The sequence below is a fragment of the Capra hircus genome, chromosome 19 (assembly GCF_001704415.2).
Source record: "Capra hircus breed San Clemente chromosome 19, ASM170441v1, whole genome shotgun sequence".
Taxonomy (NCBI): Eukaryota; Metazoa; Chordata; class Mammalia; order Artiodactyla; family Bovidae; genus Capra; species Capra hircus.
This window is the reverse complement of record NC_030826.1, coordinates 60,743,025-60,763,692: the sequence shown is the minus strand read 5'-3', so window position 1 is coordinate 60,763,692 and position 20,668 is coordinate 60,743,025. Positions and strand designations below refer to the sequence as shown.

At 49.1% G+C, this 20,668-nt stretch overlaps 1 protein-coding gene across 6 annotated transcripts in view; it reads right to left on the bottom strand.

Annotated features, from left to right (window-relative positions):
* The window catches only part of LOC102178109 (ATP-binding cassette sub-family A member 9), a 55,859-nt gene continuing 36,302 nt past the window's right edge, over positions 1,112-20,668 (bottom strand). For 5 of the 6 annotated variants that reach the window (XM_018063926.1, XM_018063931.1, XM_018063929.1 and 2 more), the window contains 16 exons: positions 19,735-19,908; positions 19,110-19,223; positions 18,837-18,956; positions 16,098-16,166; positions 15,315-15,406; positions 14,032-14,152; positions 13,215-13,332; positions 12,458-12,549; positions 7,932-8,092; positions 6,827-6,902; positions 6,665-6,759; positions 5,523-5,642; positions 5,223-5,363; positions 4,712-4,791; positions 2,397-2,452; positions 1,112-2,072 (listed from right to left, as the gene is read on the bottom strand). In XM_018063926.1, coding sequence (XP_017919415.1) covers positions 1,977-2,072; positions 2,397-2,452; positions 4,712-4,791; positions 5,223-5,363; positions 5,523-5,642; positions 6,665-6,759; positions 6,827-6,902; positions 7,932-8,092; positions 12,458-12,549; positions 13,215-13,332; positions 14,032-14,152; positions 15,315-15,406; positions 16,098-16,166; positions 18,837-18,956; positions 19,110-19,223; positions 19,735-19,908 — 1,725 coding nt within the window. In that variant the 3' untranslated portion in view covers positions 1,112-1,976. Of the gene's footprint in view, positions 2,073-2,396; positions 2,453-4,711; positions 4,792-5,222; positions 5,364-5,522; positions 5,643-6,577; positions 6,903-7,931; positions 8,093-12,457; positions 12,550-13,214; positions 13,333-14,031; positions 14,153-15,314; positions 15,407-16,097; positions 16,167-18,836; positions 18,957-19,109; positions 19,224-19,734; positions 19,909-20,668 lie in introns of those variants that run through there. The other variant, XM_018063932.1, reaches the window with a different exon arrangement.

The window sequence follows — 20,668 nt, the reverse complement described above, 5'->3', positions numbered from 1 at the left end:
CTGGAGAATGGATCTGTGAGTTTGCGGGGAACACAGCTCAGCACAGGACCGGAAACAGTAAGGAGAGCGGCAGCAGCAACGACTCAGCTGAGTAAGGATGGACCAGAGAACCGCGCCGATTGCAAAGTGTTTATAGGATGGACAGGCCACAGCATAAGCAGACAGAAGAAAGCGGCACCTATGAAGCTCTAGCACTGTGCAGTCGACCCTCACATCACAAGAAACGGAGAACAAAAACATGCTTCAAAATGATCAGCTCAGTTCAGTTGCTCAGTCGTGGCCAACTCTTTGTGACCCCATGGACTGCAGCACACCAGGCCTGCCTGTCCATCAGCAACTCCCGGAGTTTACTCAAACTCATGCCCATCGAGTTGGTGATGATATCCAGCCATCTCATCCTCTGTCATCCCCTTCTCCTCCCACCTTCATTCTTTCCCACATCAGGGTCTTTTTAAATGGGTCAGTTCTTCACATCAGGTGACCTAAGTATTGGAGTTTCAGCTTCAGCATCAGTCCTTCCAATGAACATTCTGATGACTGACTTCCTTTAGGATGGACTGGTTGGATCTCCTTGCAGTCCAAGGGACTCTCAAGAGTCTTCTCCAACACCACAGTTCAAAAGCATCAATTCTTCAGCGCTCAGCTTTCTTCACAGTCCAACTCTCACATCCATACATGACTACTGGAAAAACTATAGCCTTGACAAGACGGACCTTTGTTGGCAAAGTAACGTCTCTACTTTTTAATATTCGGTCTAGGTTGGTCATCACTTTTCTCCCAACAAGTAAGTGTCTTTTTAATTTCATGGCTGCAGTCACCATCTGCAGTGATTTTGGAGCCTCCAAAAATAATATTGCTTTATGCCATAAGGGTGGTGTCATCTACATATCTGATGTTATTGATATTTCTCCCCCCAGTCTTGATTCCAGCTTGTGCTTCTTCCAGCCCAGTGTTTTCATGATGTACCCTGCATGTAAGTTAAATAAGCAGGGTGACAATATACAGCATTGACGTACCCCTTTCCCAATTTGGAACCAGTCTGTTGTTCCATGTCCAGTTCTAAGTGTTGCTTCCTGATCTGCATACAGATTTCTCAAGAGGCAGGTCAGGTGGTCTGGTATTCCCATCTCTTTCAGAATTTTCCACAGTTTGTTGTGATTCAGAATTGTAAGATGTGTTTTTAAAAAACTTTCCTCGACTTTAACGTTCAGTTTCTCAGTACGACCATTTTAACGGGTTTCACGTTTCCTGTATCATCACAACAGATGAAGCATGACTGTGCAGTGAAATCTGAGAAGTGACAGGAAACGGAGGAGAGTTAATTAAGAACAGGTGAAAAAGGAACGGAAAGAGCAAGACTGCGCTGCCGTGAAACGATCAGATTCCACCTCCCTGCAGCAAACGGCCAGCGTCCTGTCTCACTTTGTCTTTGTTGTTGTTCAGTCATTGTTTAGTCCTGCCCAACTCTTGTGATCCTATGCAGCCCGCCAGGCTCCTCTGTCCATGGGATTTCCCAGGCAAGAATACTGGAGTGGGCTGCCATGCCCTTCTCCAGGGGATATTCCTGACCCAGGGATCAAACCTGTGTCTTCTGCATCGGCAGCCAAAATCTTTACCATTTAGCCACCTGCCTACTTAAAAAGATGAGAAAATAGTTAAGATTCTAAAGGTCAGAGAAAGAAAATTATTTTCTGTATCATTCTCAGAAACATAAAAATTCCATAATCAGGTGCATTTTAAAATCTGCTGCTGTATGAAACACTGGGTTCAGTTGCTGTTTCAGAGGCTACCTGGTCCGCTGAGCCTGACCAGTCAGGCTGACCTGGTCAGTGCTCTGACCTTACTCCTTAGTCCCACTATCCAGCATGTTATTGAGAAAAGTGATGATGTGAGTTTCAAAAGCATTTTGAAATCATATCTGAGCCAAGGTATATTGACGCTATAAAATGTTGTCTTAAAAATCGCGGATTTGGGCTTTAAGGCTCTTCCGGCAGGAGCTTCCACTTCACGGACAGATCAACTTCCTCATCAGAATTGTCCCACTCCTGCTCCTTGCAGAGTTCCAGGAACACCTGCAACAGAGGAAGAAATAAAGAGATGGGGTGACCACTGCTTCCTGTAGCCCCACGTGAGTGCAGAGTGTGTGCACATGGATCTTTATATTCCGTGAAGAGTAAAGTGTTAGTCACTCAGCCATGTCTGACTCTCTGGGACCCCAGGGATTGTAGCCTGCCAGGCGCCTCTGTCCATGAGATTTCCCAGGCAAGAATACTGGAGTGGGTTGCCATTTCCTTCTCCAGGGGATCTTCCCCACCCAGGGACTGAACTCGGATTTCCCACGCTGCTTTACCGTCCGAGCCACCTGGGATGCTGTGGGATGTGTATGACGGACCCACCTGCTCCAGGCTGCACTGGGACAGGCTGTACTCCTCCAGGTCGAAGTTCTGTTTAACTGCAGAAGGACGGATGTGTATTAGGACTGCACATGTCTTTCATTTACAAATTTGCCTAGTCATGTACCAAGGGCACACACGAACAGATCTTAAATATGCAAGGTGGGTAATGAACTTGGATTGAGTGCGGGCATGCACGTTCCCCACGTGGTCCTCTCTCTCAGCATCTTAGAGCTCGGGCAGAGGGGCCACAAGACTGAAAACAGGACTCGAGGTTCTGGATTGGCCGTGCGGGTCGTGCTAAAGGCTGGACCACTGCCTCCAGCCGCTCTGCATCCGCCCTCACTCTCCTCCACCCCACTCTCTGCTCCAGAGCCCAACTCGGGGGGCTCCTCCTGGGGGGTTCCACCAGTGGAAAGCCCAGGGGGAGGGACAGAGAGAGAGGAGACAGAGCTTTCATCCCTCCTCCTCTTCCCTGACCCCAGGCATGTCCTTGGATTCAAGGTCACTTCTTCCGTCAAGATGGCAGATTCTCCCCGACTCTGCTCCCAGAGTCCAGTCACCGCCTCCTCCCTTCAGCTCTTTGGACCCAAGAACAGGAACCCTGGTGTCAAGCCCAGCCTCAGGTGACTGCACCGTTCCTGGCACCTTGCCAAAGAGCCCCTTTATGAGGAAAAGTTCCTGGAATTATCCTTTTTCATTTTTTAAATTTATGGCTTTCTTTTTTTTTTTGGCTGCTTGTGGGATCTTCCCTGATCAGGAATCAAACCTGCACCCCGCACTGGAAGCTTGGAGTCAACCACTGGACCACCAGGGAAGCCTGGAATTATCCTGGTTTTGAGTTTCCTACCTTTTACCCTTGTGGACTGTGCCTGAGAGTCCAGATATGCAAATACATAAGAGAGAAACACCAGGAGTGGAGAGGAGACCCTGGAGAGTCGAGACTCCTCGAGGACAGTTAGTTACTAGGCAACAGTGACTTACGAGACCACCGTCGCCCCGGGCCTCTAGAAGACCTTGCTGTTGCTGTTTAGTTACTCAGCCGTGTCTGAGTCTTTGTGACCTCACGGACGGTAGCCTGCCAGGCTTCCCCATCTGTGGGATTTCCCAGGCAAGAATACTGCAGTGGGCTGCCATTTCCTTCTCCAGGGGATCTTCCCGACCCAGGGATCAAACCCGCGTCTCCTGCATTGGCAGGTGGGTTCTTTACTGCTGAGCCACCAGGGAAGCCCCTAGAAGAGCCACCAGACACCAACTATACCCCCAAGCACACCACCAGCTGTGAAAGCCAGAGACGCAGGGAGCCCCGTGTCACAGCGCAGCATTTTCGCAAACCACGGGTGTGCGGCCGCCCTGCGCCTGGCGCGTCCGTGGCGCTGCTTTCCCAACGGCGTTTCCTCACTTTGTCTTTCTGTGTCTCATGTTGCTAATTCTCAGGATATTTCAAATCTGATTCTATTTCTCATGCCAATCCATGATCTTTGATATTATTATTATAAAAAAAAGATTACCACTCATTTAAGACTCAGATGGAGGCTCTCATTTTTTAGCAATAAAATATTCTAAATTATGGCAAGTAATTACGATTTTTAGAAATAATGTTATCGCACACTTAATAAACTATGATACAGTGTAAACATTTTTTAAAATGTGGACCATTTTTAAAGTCTTTATTGAATTTGTTACAATATTGTTTCTGTCTTATGTTTTGTCTTTTTAGCCTCAGGCATGTTGGATCTTAGCTTCCCCCACCAAGGATCGAACTTGCACCCTGCACTGGGAGGTGAGGTCTTACACACTAGACTCAGGGAAGCCCCCTAAACACCACTTTTATTCGCCCTGGGAAACCAAAACACCCGTGAGACTTCCTTTATTGCAGCATTCAATATACAGTGATGGTTGGAACCCAACCCACAATACCTCTGAGGTCTGCCTGTCTCCCCAGAAGTTGCCAAATTGAAACCTTACTATTTACTTACAGTATGTGAAGTGAAAGTCGCTCAGTCGTGTCCGACTTTTTGCGACGCCATGGACTGTATACTCCCTGGAATTCTCCAGGCCAGAATACTGGAGTGGGGAGCCTTTCCCTTTCCCAGGGGATCTTCTGGACCCAGGGATTGAACCTGGCCTCCTGCATTGCAGGCGGATTCTTCACCAGCTGAGCCACAGGGGAAGCCCTTATCATATAGTATAGTAAACTACACTTATAGTATAATGTCACATTTTAGGCCCATGTATTCATACTTCTTATGCTGGTTTTATGCAAGACTTGAACGTGATCAGTTTCCAGAGGCTCACCTCACAGCAGGCACTCTCACCTGTCTCTAAACAGAAGAAGGCATGTGATAAAGGGTGCACATCCTCAACGGGCAACTTGTAGACCAGCAGGGAGGCGAACCTGGGGGCGAACAGAGAGAGAGCTAAATTCAGGACCCGGAGGCACGGCCGCGAATGGGTGCCCTGTCTGGGAAGGGGCAGCAGGCTCATCCAGGACTTGGCTGTGTGCCTGGAGCTACCGCAACATTGTGAACTCACCTGCAATTCAATTATAAAATAAATAAATAGGCTCTTGAAAATTAAAAGAAAAGAAATAGGAAGAATGTTAATTCCTTTACAAGAATCAGCTTCCAAACCAGGACTTGGTTCTCTTATTTCCCTCCCGTGCTATCCCTTGGAATTGGATATCTCTCTACTCACTGAAGTCCTCATGATTCCCATACAGTTTTTATGTTTTTTTTTTTTAAGAATGAGAAGATGAAGCTTTTATATCTTGCCATCACAGAAAAACAGAGCAAAGACCAGGACAAAACAGAACGAGCCCACATTGACCTCTCCTGCCGAGCAGCCTGGGGGAAGATCCTCAGGACCTCGCCGTGCAGAGCCTCCAGCCGGGCCAGGCTCTTCAGCTTCATCTCCAGCAGGTAGCCTCTGCCGAACTTGCTCTTCAGATGCTGGATGGAGCCGACGCACCTGGAGGTGAGAGGAGGATCAGCTGGCAGCGGAAGCGAGGGGAAACCCGCTGGGGACGCAGGGCCCTGGGACCAGGGCAGCCGGCCAGCCCAGCCCCACGCATAGACCACCGTGTCGGGGAGAGGCCCTCGCTCAGAGCGCGCCTGGGGACCCACCCACCTCAGGCTCCCGGACACCATGACGGCCACACGGTCGCACACGGCCTCCGCCTCGGCCATGGAGTGGGTGGTCAGCAGGGCACCCCTCGCCGTGTTTCTAAAGGAGGCCCGGATCAGCTGCCTGAAGTGAGGCCAAGGAAAATAAACGTCAGTTAGTGGGGATGCACCAGACAGTGTGAAACTAACGTGACGACGTTCCCACTGGCACTCACGAAACAAATAGTGAATTCAGATTCACTCCTCAAAGAAAGGAGGTTCGGAGGGACAACGGGCACAGAAAGAGCCAAGCAAACCGTGTCTCGTTCGGAGCAGGGCTTGGGCTGAAGGCAAGGAATGGCCGTAGGTGCAAGCTTGTCTACAGAGATGCTGCATGTCAGTAATATTTATGAGAAGGCAGTAGGAGGGAAGACGAGACCTCATGTGAAAGCGTGATGATATGCCCAGAAGCTCAGAATGACAGATTTCAGAAAATTCTTAAAGTGATTAGAGAATATATTGAGTATAATCTATAACAAATTTTTGAATCATTATATTGTACAACTGAAACTAATAAATATTATACATCAATAAAAGAATTTTTAAATAACATAAAATGAATATTTTGCAAGTCAAAAAAGAGAATACATTGGAATTTACTCTTCCCTCCGTAAGAATTATGTATTGGGTGATGTTGCAAAAGATTTAAACTTAATAATAGATTGATTCGATTAAATATAAAAATGAGCCCTGAATACTTACTTGGAAGAGCTAAGATGAAAATGAAATTTTTAGAGTGAGGACTGAGTTACAATTACCTTTTTCTCCTTAATACAAACTAGATGTGATATGACGTCAGGACTTTTTTCTTCATACTGTTTTTTCTGGTAATGTGGGACATCTTTCCCTTTATAAACAGTGGTTTAATTTTGTTTTCTTTTTTTATTGTGTCAAGGACATTTTTAGTGGGAAATTTCAGACTTTCAAATAACAACTGCAAAGCGGTTGCTTAGGTGCATTCATACAAGTGAGTCCAAGGGGAAGGAAATCTGTCAGCACATGAAAAATCACCCCTCTCACCACTGGATCTGACATGACCAGCAGTGCTTTCGAGGGTCAGCTGTGACAGGTGCCACATTCGCTCAGGGGAGCCCCGACGCCCCTCACCACATCTGTAGCTGCCCCTCGGGGTCCATCCCCGTGGTCGGCTCGTCCAGGAGCAGCACGGCCGGGCTCCCCAGGATGCTCAGCGCGAAGCTCAGCTGCAACAGAGAGGAGCCGCATCGGCGCTGGCCTGGGGGCGCACAGGGGAGCCCAGCCCGGTCCTACCTTTCTCTTGGCCCCCTCAGGTAAGGCCTTGGCGGGGAGTGCCATCTGGTCTTGCAGCTTCAGCGCGTCCGCCAGCCTGCGGGGAGCAGGGGGAGTCAAACCCACAGCACCCTGCTCAGGGCGGGGGATGCGTCGGGGAGAACCAGCAAGTCAGAACAGATGCAGAGAGTTTAAATGAGGCTCACAGTGATCCTAAAATTGAAACCACCCAGGGTGTTTTATGAACCCTTCTTGGCAGCCAGACTCATTTCTGCAGTAACTTCTTTCTGTACTGAGAACAGTGAGTATACGATCCTATACGATCCTGCAAAGATCCTGCAATCCCACACTAGGGCAGACGTCCAGAAAAGACGAAACTCTCAATCTGAAACCGTACATGCACCCCAGCGTTCACGGTGGCTCTATTTACAGTAGCCAGGACATGGAAACCACCCAAATGCCCATCAGTGGTCAACTGGTTTAAGAAGGGTGGTGCACACAAGCAATGGGAGATTATTCAGCCGCAAGGAAGAATGAAATATCGTCGCTTTCAGCAATGCGGATAGATCGAGAGAATATTATACACCGTGAAGTTAGTGCGAAGGAAGTCAGACAAAGGCAAGTAGTATATGATGTCACTTATACGTAGAATCTAAAAATATAATACAAGTGATTCTATATACAAAACAGAAATAGGCTCACAGAGCTAGAGAAACAAGCTTGCAGTTACCAAAGGGGAAAGGGGTGAGGGGCGGGATAAATTAGGACTTTGGGTTTAACAGATACAAACTACTATACATAAAATAGCTATGCAACAAGGATTTCCTGCAGAAAACAGGGGACTGTATTCAGTGTCTTGTAATAGACCATGATGGAAAAGAATCTGGAAAAAATATGACTGAGTCGCTCTGTTGTACACGTGAATCTAACGCCGTATTGTAAGTCAACTATACATCAGTTAAGAAATGATAACACATGGCCTTTTTCTCTCCAGGCGTAAGGCTAGCGAAAACACTGAACTGGGGTCTAGACGATCCGCAGCATGGAGCTATTAGCACCGCCCGCCTCATTCTGTGTGAAGGTGTCTCAGCCCAGGTGGGGAGCAGGTGAGGCCCCCCTCACGCACCTGGCGATAGCGGCCGCGGCGTCCGCCCTCCGCAGCCCTTTCACAGCGGCCGACACCTCGAGGTGCTCCCTCACGGTCAGGCTGGGCCACAGCGCGCTCTCCTGGGGGCAGTACCCCAGGAACCCCGGGGGCGCCCCTCCGCTGCCCCCTGCGAGCAGCACCTGCAGAGACAAGGCCATTCTCACCTTCCCTCCAAAACCACGCGTGTAGGCGCTGAGCGTTATTTCAGCGGTGTCCTCCTGCTCACTCGGGGCCAGGAGTGCAGAAGTGCGTGGGTGGTCGCCAGCTCTGGGGAAAAGACGCAGACACTCCACGCGGTGACAGGACAGCTTCTCTCACAGTTTGGACTTCGGTGCCACGTCCATGGAAGAGTCCAGGGCCGCGTACTTGGTTGTCTAACTGTTGTTGTTTAGTCGCTATGTCGTGTCTGACTCTTTGTGACCCCAGGGACTGTAGCCCTCCAGGCTCCTCTGTCCATGGGATTTCCCAGGCAAGAATCCTGGGGTGGGCTGCCATGTCCTCCCCCAGGGGATCTTCCCGATCCAGGCAGCCAACCCGAGTCTGCCTCCTGCGTTGCCTGGCAGATTCTTTACCACTGAGCCACCTGGTAAGCCTGGTTGTCCAATGCTTGACTTCATTTACTGATCCAAGCATCCCTAGGAACAGGTATTTGTTGAAGATTCTGTTTTTCCAAAGTTAAAACCGATACAATTACGGGATATTTCACAAGTATATTGTGAAGATTAAATAAGCTAGTTTTTTCCAGCCCTCCTGCCAGGGGACATCTGGCCCGTATGGAGACACTTGGGTTGTCCTGGTTGAGAATCTAGTGGGCTGAGGCCAAGGATGCTGCTAAGTATCCCGCAATGCACAGGAGAGCCCTTCACAACAGGGATGATCTGGTCCAAAGTGACACTGGTGCCACACTGTTGATCAACTAACGTGACAATATGGGATAAAAAGCTTAAAAAACATGGATGGACCTAGACACAGTCATACTGAATGAAGGAAGACAGAGAAGCAGAAATATCGTATGACATTATGTGTAGAATCAAAAAGAAATGATACAAATGAGCTTCTTTAAAAACAGAAACCTCAGATACACAGAGGACAACACCCTTATGGCAGAAAGCGAAGAAGAACTAAAGAGCCTCTTGATGAAAGTAAAAGGGGAGAGTGAAAAAGTTGGCTTAAAACTCAGCATTCAGAAAACTAAGATCATGGCATCCGGTCCCATCACTTCATGGCAAATAGATGGGGAAACAATGGGAACAGTGAGAGACTATTTTTTTAAGCTCCAAAATCACTGCAGATGGTGACTGCAGCCATGAAATTAAGAGACACTTGCTCCTTGGAAGAAAACCTGTGACCAACCTGGACAGCATATTAAAAAGTAGAGACATTACTTTGCCAACAAAGGTCCATCTAGTCAAGGCTATGGTTTTTCCAGTGGTCATGTATGGATACAAGAGTTGGACTGTGAAGAAAGCTGAGCGCTGAAGAATTGATGCTTTTGAACTGTGCTGTTGGAGAAGACTCTAGAGAGTCCCTTGGACTGCAAGGAGATCCAAGCAGTCCATCCTAAAGGAAATCATTCCTGAATATTCATTGGAAGGACTGATGCTGAAGCTGAAACTCCAATAACTTGGCCACCTGATGCGAAGAACTTACTCCTTGGAAAAGACCCTGATGCTGGGAAAGATTGAAGTTGGGGGAAGGGGACGACAGAGGATGAGATGGTTGGATGATATCACCGACCCGATGGAAATGAGTCTGAGTAAACTTGGGAAGTTGGTGATGGACAGGGAAGCCTGGCGTGCTGCAGTCCATGGGGTCACAAAGAGTCGGACATGACTGAGTGACTGCAGTGAACTGATAAACAGAAACAGACCCACAGATGCAGAAAAACACTCATGGTTGCCAGGGGGATGGGCTAGGGGAAGGGATAGTTAGGGAGTTTGGGATGGACACATACACGTGGCTCTATTTAAAATGGATAACCAGCAAGGACCTGCTGTCCAGCACAGAGAACACCGTTCAGTGTTATGTGGCAGTCTGGGTGGGAGGGGAGCCTGGGGGAGAACGGACACGTGTGTGTGTGGCTGAGTCCCTTTGCTGTCCACGTGAAACTATCACAACACTGTTAATCGGCAATGTGAAATAAAAAGATATTTTTTAAGTTTAAAAAAAGAGAAGATAAACAACAGAAACAAGCATCCTCGCCCCCCAAACCCCAACATGTCCCCAGGGCCAAACCTGAGAAATCCTGAACTGAGGTAAATGGAAGCTTCTCAGCACTGGTCTGGCACATAGGAATCAATAAATACTTGCACTTTTCATTTTTTAGGAGCCAGAGAGGGTGCCATATGATAATAATAACAGGTATGTATGTTTACCAGTGCTTACAGTTTCTGTGTTAAATTGTTTTGGCCTCAGAAACACCCGACCTGACTGGGGCATTAGCTGGATAGGCCTGCTTCACACGTGAGGAAACAAACGAGCCTCGTTTGTTGGAATCGTGCAGGGGGCCGTTGGAGGTAGAGCTGGGAGTGGGAACCGGGGCCTGCCCCGGGTCGGCAAGCCCTCGACGTCGGGGCTGTATCGTCTCTGCCCAGGACTGAGGAGGAGAGCCCTCGCTAGCCTGGCCTCCGAGGGCTCTCAGTCCAGACAGAGAAACACCAAGCTCACCAGCGAGCACACGCGCGGGCAAATCCAGATCCCGCCGAGCACACGCGCGAGTGAGTCACGGCGCCCGCCGAGCACACGCGCGGGTGAGTCACAGATCCCGCCGAGCACACGCGCGGGTGAGTCACGGCGCCCGCCGAGCACACGCGCGGGTGAGTCACAGATCCCGCCGAGCACACGCGCGGGTGAGTCACGGCGCCCGCCGAGCACACGCGCGGGTGAGTCACAGATCCCGCCGAGCACACGCGCGGGTGAGTCACAGATCCCGCCGAGCACACGCGCGGGTGAGTCACAGATCCCGCCGAGCACACGCGCGGGTGAGTCCAGATCCCGCCGAGCACACGCGCGGGTGAGTCACAGATCCCCGCCCGAGCACAACGCCGCGGGTGAATCCAGATCCCGCCGAGCACACTCGTGGGTGAGTCACAGATCCCGCCGAGCACACGCGCGGGTGAATCACAGATCCCGCCGAGCACACGCGTGGGTGAGTCACAGATCCCGCCGAGCACACGCGCGGGTGAATCCAGATCCCCCCGAGCACACGCGCGGGTGAGTCACGGCGCCCGCCGAGCACACGCACGGGTGAGTCGCGGCGCCCGCCGAGCACACGCGTGAGTGAATCCAGATCCCGCCGAGCACACGCGCGAGTGAGTCACGGCGCCCGCCGAGCACACGCGCGGGTGAGTCGGGGCGCCCGCCTACCGGCCACAAAGGTGTTAGCCCCGAGGGTCACAGGGGAAGGCCTCTGGGGACGTGGATTTTAAAGTGACGAGAAGGAGATGAGCAGACACTTGAAGAGCCGAGGGCGGAGCACTCCAGCCCCTGGGAGAGCACACCCGAGGGTCTCTCGCAGTGGGAAGACCACCGACGGCTAGCGGGAGGCAGGGTCATCAACGGAGCCCAGACCCTACAGGGCCTTTTGCGGCCCGGGTGAAGGTTCTGCACGCGCTCTAGCCGCAGGTTATAAGAGGGCGTGGCACCAGCACTTCTGCGTTTTCCTAAGGGCCGCTCTGGCTGCCGCGGAGTGAGAGGGGAAGGGAGACCAGGCGCGCCATCAGCTTCTCGTGGTGAGCGCGCCCTCCCGCCTTCACCTTCTGACCAACGTCAGCAGCGTCTGCCCTTCAAATGTGCCACACTGTGCGACTTCCTTGGTGGCCTGGGGGCTGAGACTCTGTGCTCCTAACGCGGGGGGCCCAGGTTCAATTGCTGAACCTGGGATTGAGCCCTGTAACTTCAGGTTCAGTGCCTGAATCCCAGTTCAATGCTGTGACCAAGACCCGTTGCAGATAAATAAATAAATATTATTTTTTAAAAAGAACAACGAAAAGGCAAAGTTGCAATACTTCAGTCCTCTGTCCATTACTTTCCACAACTTGGCCCAGGCATAGCACCCCACTGTATTCATATACTATTGTGGTTTTTTGCTTTGGAACTTGGACAATTTTTCACTAATCTAAGATTTCTAGTTTCTGAATAAATCCTGGATCTTGGCAGTCCAATTCAACAAGTTCTCAGGATATATAACTAAAAAAAAAAAAAAAAAAGAAAAGAAAGACCACGAACAAAGCTGCTGTTTAGCTTTACTTTCCCAAATGTTCCCTGTGAACGTGTCTATTTTTCACTCAGTAAAAGGCATCGTATAGCTAACACGTAGGCTTCAGTACCTGACTATTTTTGGAATTAAGGGGAGACAGTTTTCATTAATCCTCTTCATTCAGTGCATAAATCACAATGATTAATAAGAAATGACCAGATATGTATTTTTAAGATTGGCCCCTATGGCCACTGGAAGACGTTCGCTGTGGGCAGCACCGATAAGCGCATTTCCACGTGTCACTGACCTGCCCTGCGGTTGGCCGCGCGTCTCCGGTTATCATCTTGACGGCTGTGCTTTTGCCTGCTCCGTTGTGCCCCAAGAGCCCTATAACTTCACCTGAAGGAAACAGGTACACTCAGAATTCCACCTTACAATGAAAGTCACACAAATGCTGTTCCATGGCTCACCGTGTGTCAAACCACAGGCATTATGCCACTTATTCTTCACACACATGCCTGAGTGTTGCCACTAGCTTCATTTTGCAGGCAAGCAAACGGAGATGCAAAGAGAATGAAGAGGAAACTGCCCAAGGTCATGCAGCCAATCTGAGACTGAGCTGGAATCTGAAGCGACTTTTTTTTTTTTTTTTGCATTTAACCCATACGCTGCAAAGCCTGCTGTTTGTGAGGAAGGGTGCACTGTGGTACCCCAGGGGGTGCCTTCCTGGGAACTAATCCCTGTTGTGAAATTAATTATATCACTTAAAAAAGAAGTCCATCCTTCTTAACAGAAGGACTGCCTCCTTTTTGGTTATTGTCCTTATCGTTGCTCTTTTCTGTGTGTCTGTCTGAATGGAACAGAACTGTCTTCCTATGCAAGGAAACACCATTATAATTATAGCTGAGATTTTCCACAGCCTGGCTCGGCTGTAGCCTGTGGAGGAGGGCTGGCTGCCCTCCGGGTTCCTCTGCAGATGGCCCCGGATTCAGACCCTCCCAGGCCCCTCAGGAGACCTCATGATCCCAGGTCAAGACAGCTCTGCCAGCAGGAGTGGTTCCCACCTTTTTTCACGCAGAAAGAGACATTTCTTATGGCTACTTTTTTCTTCCTCTTGGCAAAACAGTTTTTCTTTCTGCCTGCATATTCCTTCCGTAGACAGCTGGCCACGATGGCAGGTTTCTGGAAAAGCAAGGGGAGTCCGATGCAGCTTCATTCTCCCTGTGAAACGAGTGTGTGTCCCCTCCTCCCCGGGTCCAGATCTCTCCTGCTCGATACCATGAGTCAGACCAGCCCTCCCCCCTAGAAACTGCCATTTTCCAGCAAACTCCCCCAGTCTTATCATTCCTTCAGGGAAAAGACATCTGTACTGTATCATATGATTCCTGCTTGCTCTTCCTCTGAAAACTGGAATAGAGACATCCACTCAACCAGTAGGTCTGTGAAGATGTGTGTTCACGTACACATACCCACAGGCACACAAATATACACAGAGACACATAAACAGACACACCCAGGCACACAAATACACCTCAGATGAACTCTCTCCCCTGAACTGCTTGCAGTAAACTTTACTCAGTGTAGAAAACTTACAAAGTCTCGCTTTGGTTTTGTGATGATTAGCTTTATTTGCCAAAACTATGACTCTGAAAAAGGCATGAAGAAGTCAGTGTGTGTGTTCCTCGGTTCTCTCATCTTTGTGGGCACTGCATATTCACAGAAGTCAAACGATGGGCTCCATGTGTAAGAATTAAAGAGCCTCGCGTGTTTTCAGAAAAGTAAGACTGAACACTGGCCCCCTTGCCCCGACAGAGTCAAGCGTCTGACGCGTGATTTCACGGCTCTACCTCCTCCGAGTCCGGGGCGGCCACGGCGTCTTACCTCCTCCGAGTCCGGGGCGGCCACGGCGTCTGCTGTTCTCCTTCTTTCCATCTGGACGTCTTCATCCTCTCCTTCGGGTTTCTCTGGGTTTGCAAAAACAGCACTGCTCCTTGGCGAAATTCTACAAGCAAAACAGTGCGAATCTAAGAGGTTTCCAGCTGAAAAATGTGTACCAAAGTGGTGAATTCTGCATGTACTGCGATCAATTATTTGGACAGATTGAGTAGCTGTGGGGCTTTCCCTGTGGCTCAGCTGGTAAAGAATCCACAGCAAAATCTCCAGGTTTCCAGTCGACGCTGTTCTCCTTTCAAACAGCCTTGCTCCCATCAATGCTGCTACTTTCATATCATCCTGCCCTGGCTTTCTGCCTGAGCATAACGCTCCTTACTGGTCGCTACTTCTTTTTAAATAATAAAACAGTCCACACTTCTCTGGAAAAGGCTTTTGAGGCAGGGTTGCACGTGGAAGGAACCTAGGAACTATAATTTTAGCACAGATACTTCAGAATTCTGAAGGCTTTGGGGCAACAGTGGACCAAAATGCTTATCATCGGAGGCATGACCTTCAGAGCCCAGGACTCGCACTCACCAGTAACTGAGCTCTGTCGCTTCTTGGGAAGGTGTTTCAGAATCACCCTTTTCTGACTGCTACCCACCGAATTCTCTCCTCCATCGTCCCACACCCCTGGTTACGGCTGCTCCCTGTCTCTCTCCCAAACTTCCGCTGGCAGCCGATGCCCTAAACCAGAGCTGTCTCCCCGCCCCCTCCTGCTCTGCTCGCTTAAGCTGGACTTGAGCTTGATTCCTCTTCTGAGTAAGGCAAGGTTTTCAAAGCACATCTGTCCTCATCTTCCATCGTGTAACTTTCAAAACCCTCCCTAAGCGTCTCTACCCAAGACCCTTCAGTACGGAGCTTCAGGTTAGGTTTTCATGGTCCTGCACCACAGGCCTCCAAGTTGGTTCCTGTGGCCTTCTCAAATCTGCAGGAAGCTGGTGTTTATTCCAACTTTCCTCCTTTTGCTCAGCTACTCCTCCTTCCTGGATGCCTAGACTTATCCAGCTGCTTACATAGATGTGCCCAGGAGTTGGTGATGGACAGGGAAGCCTGGCGTGCTGCAGTCCATGGGGTCACAAAGGTCGGACAGGACTGAGTGAACACCTCTACACAGCCCCTTCAAAACAACCTTACACAAGACTTTCTGTGCAACTAATCAGCCGTATTAAAATGTCTGTAAACAATGAGTGTTAAAGTAAGACGTGAGATAGTATTTGAAGTTTGTTAACCTGAACACAGGATCCTTTCTCATTGGTTTCTTCCTAAATTTCATTTCCAGACATCGTAAGATAAAGAGGAAAATGAAGAAATGAAGGTAAGGCTGGGGAGAGAAAGACAATCACAGTGAGCATCAATATAGAAGCAACTTCCATATTGGAACCGATTTAAGGAGCTTGATCGTGTTCAAGGTTTTTAAGGATTCATAACATTGTCACAAGATTGAAAGATACTACAGTTAATATTTTACGAAGCTCCCCTAGTCTGTGTTACTGTACTTGAGAGATCATGACAGAAATAGTAAGCTGGGCTTCCCTGGTGACTCAGTGCTGAGGAATCTGCTGGCCAGTGCAGGGGACGTGGGTTCGATCCCCGATTTGGGAAGATCCCACGCGCCACAGGGCAACTGAGCCTGGGAGCCGCAGCTACGCAGTCCTGAGCGCCCTGAGCCCGTGGTCCACGAGAGAAACCGGGGCAGCGAGGAGGCCACGCGGCCCAGCTAGAGCGCGGCCCAGCTCTCCGCAACCAGAGAGAGCCCTTGCAGGCTTCTCTGTTTATTTTTAAGTAAATGAATAAAATTGTTGTAAGAAAAGAAATAGTAATGCGTTGATACTAGCACTACCGACACCACTGAGAGTTCGGGCTTCCCACTCAGTGATGAGTGTTAACTAGTGGCCAGATGCCGGAAGTGAGGAATTAAAACTGAAGTGGCGAAATCAAAACTGTTCATGTAACACAGAGCATACAAAGCTGTCCCCTCAGGCAAGAACATTTAAATGAAAGCGTCTTCTTACGATTAGCAAGGTCAGAAATGCAACCTGCTGTTCTGAAGCCCCCAGGTAATCCACCGAGTCGGGAGAAATCTGTGAAACGAAGAGAAAGGGGTGTTTACGTGCACCTTGACCTGCGTGCGAATCTCTTCCCGCAAAAAATGATGCCCGTTAAGTGACTTGTCTGCATTCTACCTGAGTCCTCTTCTGCATCAGGTAAGAGTCAGTTCCTAACTGCGCCTTCCTTGCTTCCAAGGTCACTTGGCGGCCTACCTGCTAACCTGAGTTTGGCTGTAGCTCAGGTGCGTCTGGGCAGGAGTGAGCAGGATTTGCTCTGCTGGCGGAAACCTGGTGTTGTGGGACCCACTGAAGCCAAGGGCAAGACGTGCCTGGACTTGCCCCCCGCCCCTGCCTTTCTCGCCACGCCTGCGCTATAGAGCCAGCACGCTGCCCTGCCACCCGCTCCCCCTGCTCCGGAGGACGCCTGTGACGGACGCCTGTGACTGTCCCTCGGCCAGGAGACAAAGTTCTTCACCTGGCCTTTCACCTGCACACACTCAAAGGTGTGGTTTTCATCAGTGCTATTTAAAAGGTCTCCCAACTCTTTTGTGAATGAGGGGCAAAGGATCTCTTTTGTTTCTCAAACTGTATCTCCCAAGACTTCTTTTCTGAGCATCTTTAATCCGATGTAGTAAATCTCTAACCACCACAGCCATCCAGCGTCTAAGATGATTGTTTTCGTATTGGATGACCTGCCAGGATCCTGACGTCATCTTGCTCAGGTCCAAGGACTGGGTCATATCCAAAATCGACTTCAGGCCCCCTGGTCTTTGCCCTGTCTGCCACCAGTTTTATTCCGAGCATCCTTTCTCTATAACTTGGAGTTGGTGACGCTCCACCCACCACTCCTCTGTCCACAGACCCCCTCGTCTCCTCCCTTTCCTCATTCCCGAGCTTAGACGCCACGGTCCGTTGTCCTGACCCCTCTTTATACAGAAACGCTGCCTCTGACCCTTTGCTTCATCAACTCATCTGGCAAAACCCTATCCCTGGTCAAACCTAACTCTCCGCTTCTCCTGAGTTACACAGGAGCAGCAGACAAGATTACAGAAACAACTCTGCTGACTTCACTTAAAAGTAGGGTCGGGGGGAGGAGGGGTCCTCTACTGCTGTCTCCGTTCTGCTGACCTGCCCTCTGAAACAATTTTTCACAGCTTTCTTCCACCTTCAAAGTCCCAAGACCTCCCTTCGCTTCACTCAGGTGGCCATCTACCCTTTCTCCTGAGAAAGGAGAACATTTCATCCATATGCTCTGGTCATGATCTGTTTTTTCCCTGTGGCATCTTTTTTTAAATTGGACCGGGCCAAGACCAGTACAATCTCTTTACAACGTTGTGTTGGTTTCTGCCGGCCAATGGAGCGAATCAGCTATGCGAGTATGCATACCTCCCCTCCCTGTTGAACTGCCCCCCTCCCCAGCCCACCCTCTAGGTCGTCACAGGGCGCTGAGCCGACGTCCTGTGCTACACAGCAGCTTCCCGCTAGCTCGCTGTCCTACACGCGCTGGTGTGTACCTTGTCAACGCTCCTCTCTCGGCTTGCCCCACCCTTCTCGTCCCACCGCCGCCCCGCCCTGGGTGCACACGTCCATCCTCTCCATCTGCGTCTGGAAGACTCCAGCTTTAGCGACGGGACCCCTCCTACCCCCGGCAGCTTGTGCTCTCTATGCCATCTTTTCCCAGATCGTCAAGGACTTGGCTTCCATCTAAAATTTCTCCCAAAGCAGCACAGTGTCTCCTTTCTTAAACCTAAATCTATTCTCGCTCATCCACGCTTCCATCTCACTGGTGCTCTTTTTAGCAAAGCTCCTAGAACCATGTGTCTATAACCACCTCACTAGCTCTTCACTCTGCATTCTGTACCAAGCTCGCTCCTTCCGAGCTTTCGTGTCCACCCTTCCACTGATACCTGTCTTGTGAACATCACCAAGGACTCTAATCTGGTCCAGCCCAGCAGTTTCTTCTCAATTATCATCTTTCTAGACCGCTCATTAGATGAATCCCTCCATCCTTCTTGAAGCATGCTTTGTTGCCATCCGACACACATCCTTATTTATCCTAAGTGTTCAGGGGGATTTCAGAGATGAGATTCTGGTGCACAAATTTCCTTTCTTTCTCCTCCCTCACAGGCTCCTTCTTAAACTGCTTTGTGGAGTCCTCCTCTTCCCAATCTTTAAAGTTTGTAGTTCAAAGTCAAATGCTTCATCTTCTTTTCAATCTAACAATGCTTACTCTGTAGATTATACAGGCTAGTCCTGTGGCTTTAAACATCACTCATAAGCATGTGAATCTCAGGGGTTCAGCTTTTGTTTTGAACACACACACTGAATTTTAGGCTCCTATGTCAAGTGACCACTTGCCATTTCCCACTGCACATCCCTTAGGAAACTTCAACTTCACGTGTCCGGAATGAACAGAAAAAGGGCATCTCTGCCACCTCCCAGTAGGTCCTTTGCCCCCAGGTGTGAGAGTGATCAAGAGAACTGCAAAATTCCACCATGCTGCCTTTGCCCCTGACCTTGATAAAGCATGGCGGGGCTTCCTCCTGGAGACTGTGACCCTCGCCTGTGGGAAGTGAAATGACCTTCTGAAGACAGGCACCGAACGCTGACCGGCTGAGGGCTCTACATACGTTGTATTATATCCAAGGTTTTCTCCAACGACAGCAAGTTTCACGATCCCAGAACAGACGTGAAATTACTCACCTCAGAAAAAATGAGTAGAACACCAATCAGTGTGAAGGGTGGTATTAATATGGTGCAGAGAAACAGCCCTAGGAATCCGTATTCATTCAGATAATTAGCAACAATGGCGAAGAGGGTGACCTAAAATAAAAAGAGCACAGTTTCACCAAAGTATAACATTCTGAAAGCAATATTAATTTACCACCATGCTTACTACAAAGATTGAAATATATATTCTCAGAATTATTAAAAATAGTTTAAAAATAAAATAACATGCACCATATGCATACTTACAAGTAAGAAGAAAAATGACCAAATGCCACTGTTTTCCCTCCCACGGCGAAAAATGAATGAAATCACATATGTCAGGAAAACAAGAGATGAGACATAGCCAATTATACACAGGGTCTGAAAATAGAAATATTACAGTCACCTAAGGTAAACACTACCTAAATACAAATTTATTTTTAAACCCTAGGACGCAAGGAGATCAAACCAGTCAATCCTAAATGAAATCAACCCTGCATATTCCCTGGAAGGACTGTTGCTGAAGCTCTAATACTTGGGCCACCTGATGCAAAGAGCTGACTCATTGGAAAAAATCCTGATGCTGGGAAAGATTGAAGGCAGGAGAAGGGGACGACAGAGGATGAGATGGTTGGATGGTATCCCCGACTCAATGGACATGAATCTAAGCAAACTCCTGGAGATGATGAAGGACAGGGAAGCCTGGCATGCTGCAGTCCGTGGGGTTGCAAAGAGTTGGACACAACTTAGGGACTGAACAACAACTTAAACTCAGCTTTCCAGAACTAAGCTATAACAGACATAATGGGAAGTTCTCTGGTTGAAGATGGATAATGTAATTGCATTTATGAAAATAGTCTAGGAAAGCCTTTTGATAACTTTTGCCACTTACCTGAACTGCCAGGTTTTGAATGATAAACACAAACTCATCTGGACTAAAAATGTAATCCATTATTTGCATTAGAAGGAGGATGGAGAGGTACAGGGGAACGTCCGCCAGCGCCTGCCCAAACCAGTAAGCGGAAGGGTAGAGGCCTGAAATCCGCAGCTGGGAGTGAACTTTTTTCTGATAAAGAAGCAGAAGAATCGTCAAAAGTTTTTGAATAGTTTAGGCTGGAGAAATTGCAAATATGCAGCCCAAAAGCATTCGTTTCTATGTCTCTCATATATTATGCTAATTTAGCAAATGACACTGTGACTTGCCCTATTTCAGGGGCATTGATAATGCTGTATGCCACCTTGTCTCCAGGAAGAAGGGATCTACACAGCATTGCGGCGGTGAGAAGATTCTTATTCTTTTCTTGTCAAAGCTACTGATGCCTCTGACTCTGTGGAGCTTTGCAAGCTGCACAGAGTTTCAAGAGAAGGAGGTGCACAATTTCCTGGAAGATTCTTAAGCTTTATGCCGAATGTAAACAGCACACTTATAATTGGCATCTTGCTTTGCTTCTTATGGGAGAAATTGCTCAAGAGAAGGATAGTTTAAGAGCAGGGTAAGTGAAAATTGATTTGAGTCCACCAGCAGCACCTGCTGAACTTTCACAAGGCTCAGCGGTGCAGAGGGAACCCCAGCGGAGGACGCTAAGGATGTGGAAACGCGAGGAGGGAACTTCTTTGGCACGCAAGCACCGTGGATGCAGCGAAAGTCTATCGTGGGTTCCTGACATTTTTATAGAATCTTCGCAAAAAGAAGCTTTAAAGGGACACTCTTTCTAGCCATAAGCCAAAGTACTCTGGTTCATTGCTTAGGGCTGTTACACCGGAGAACCTCGCCTCCGTCTGGAACGGGGATGGGATGGTGTCAGCAGAGAAGTAGAACCCGCCAG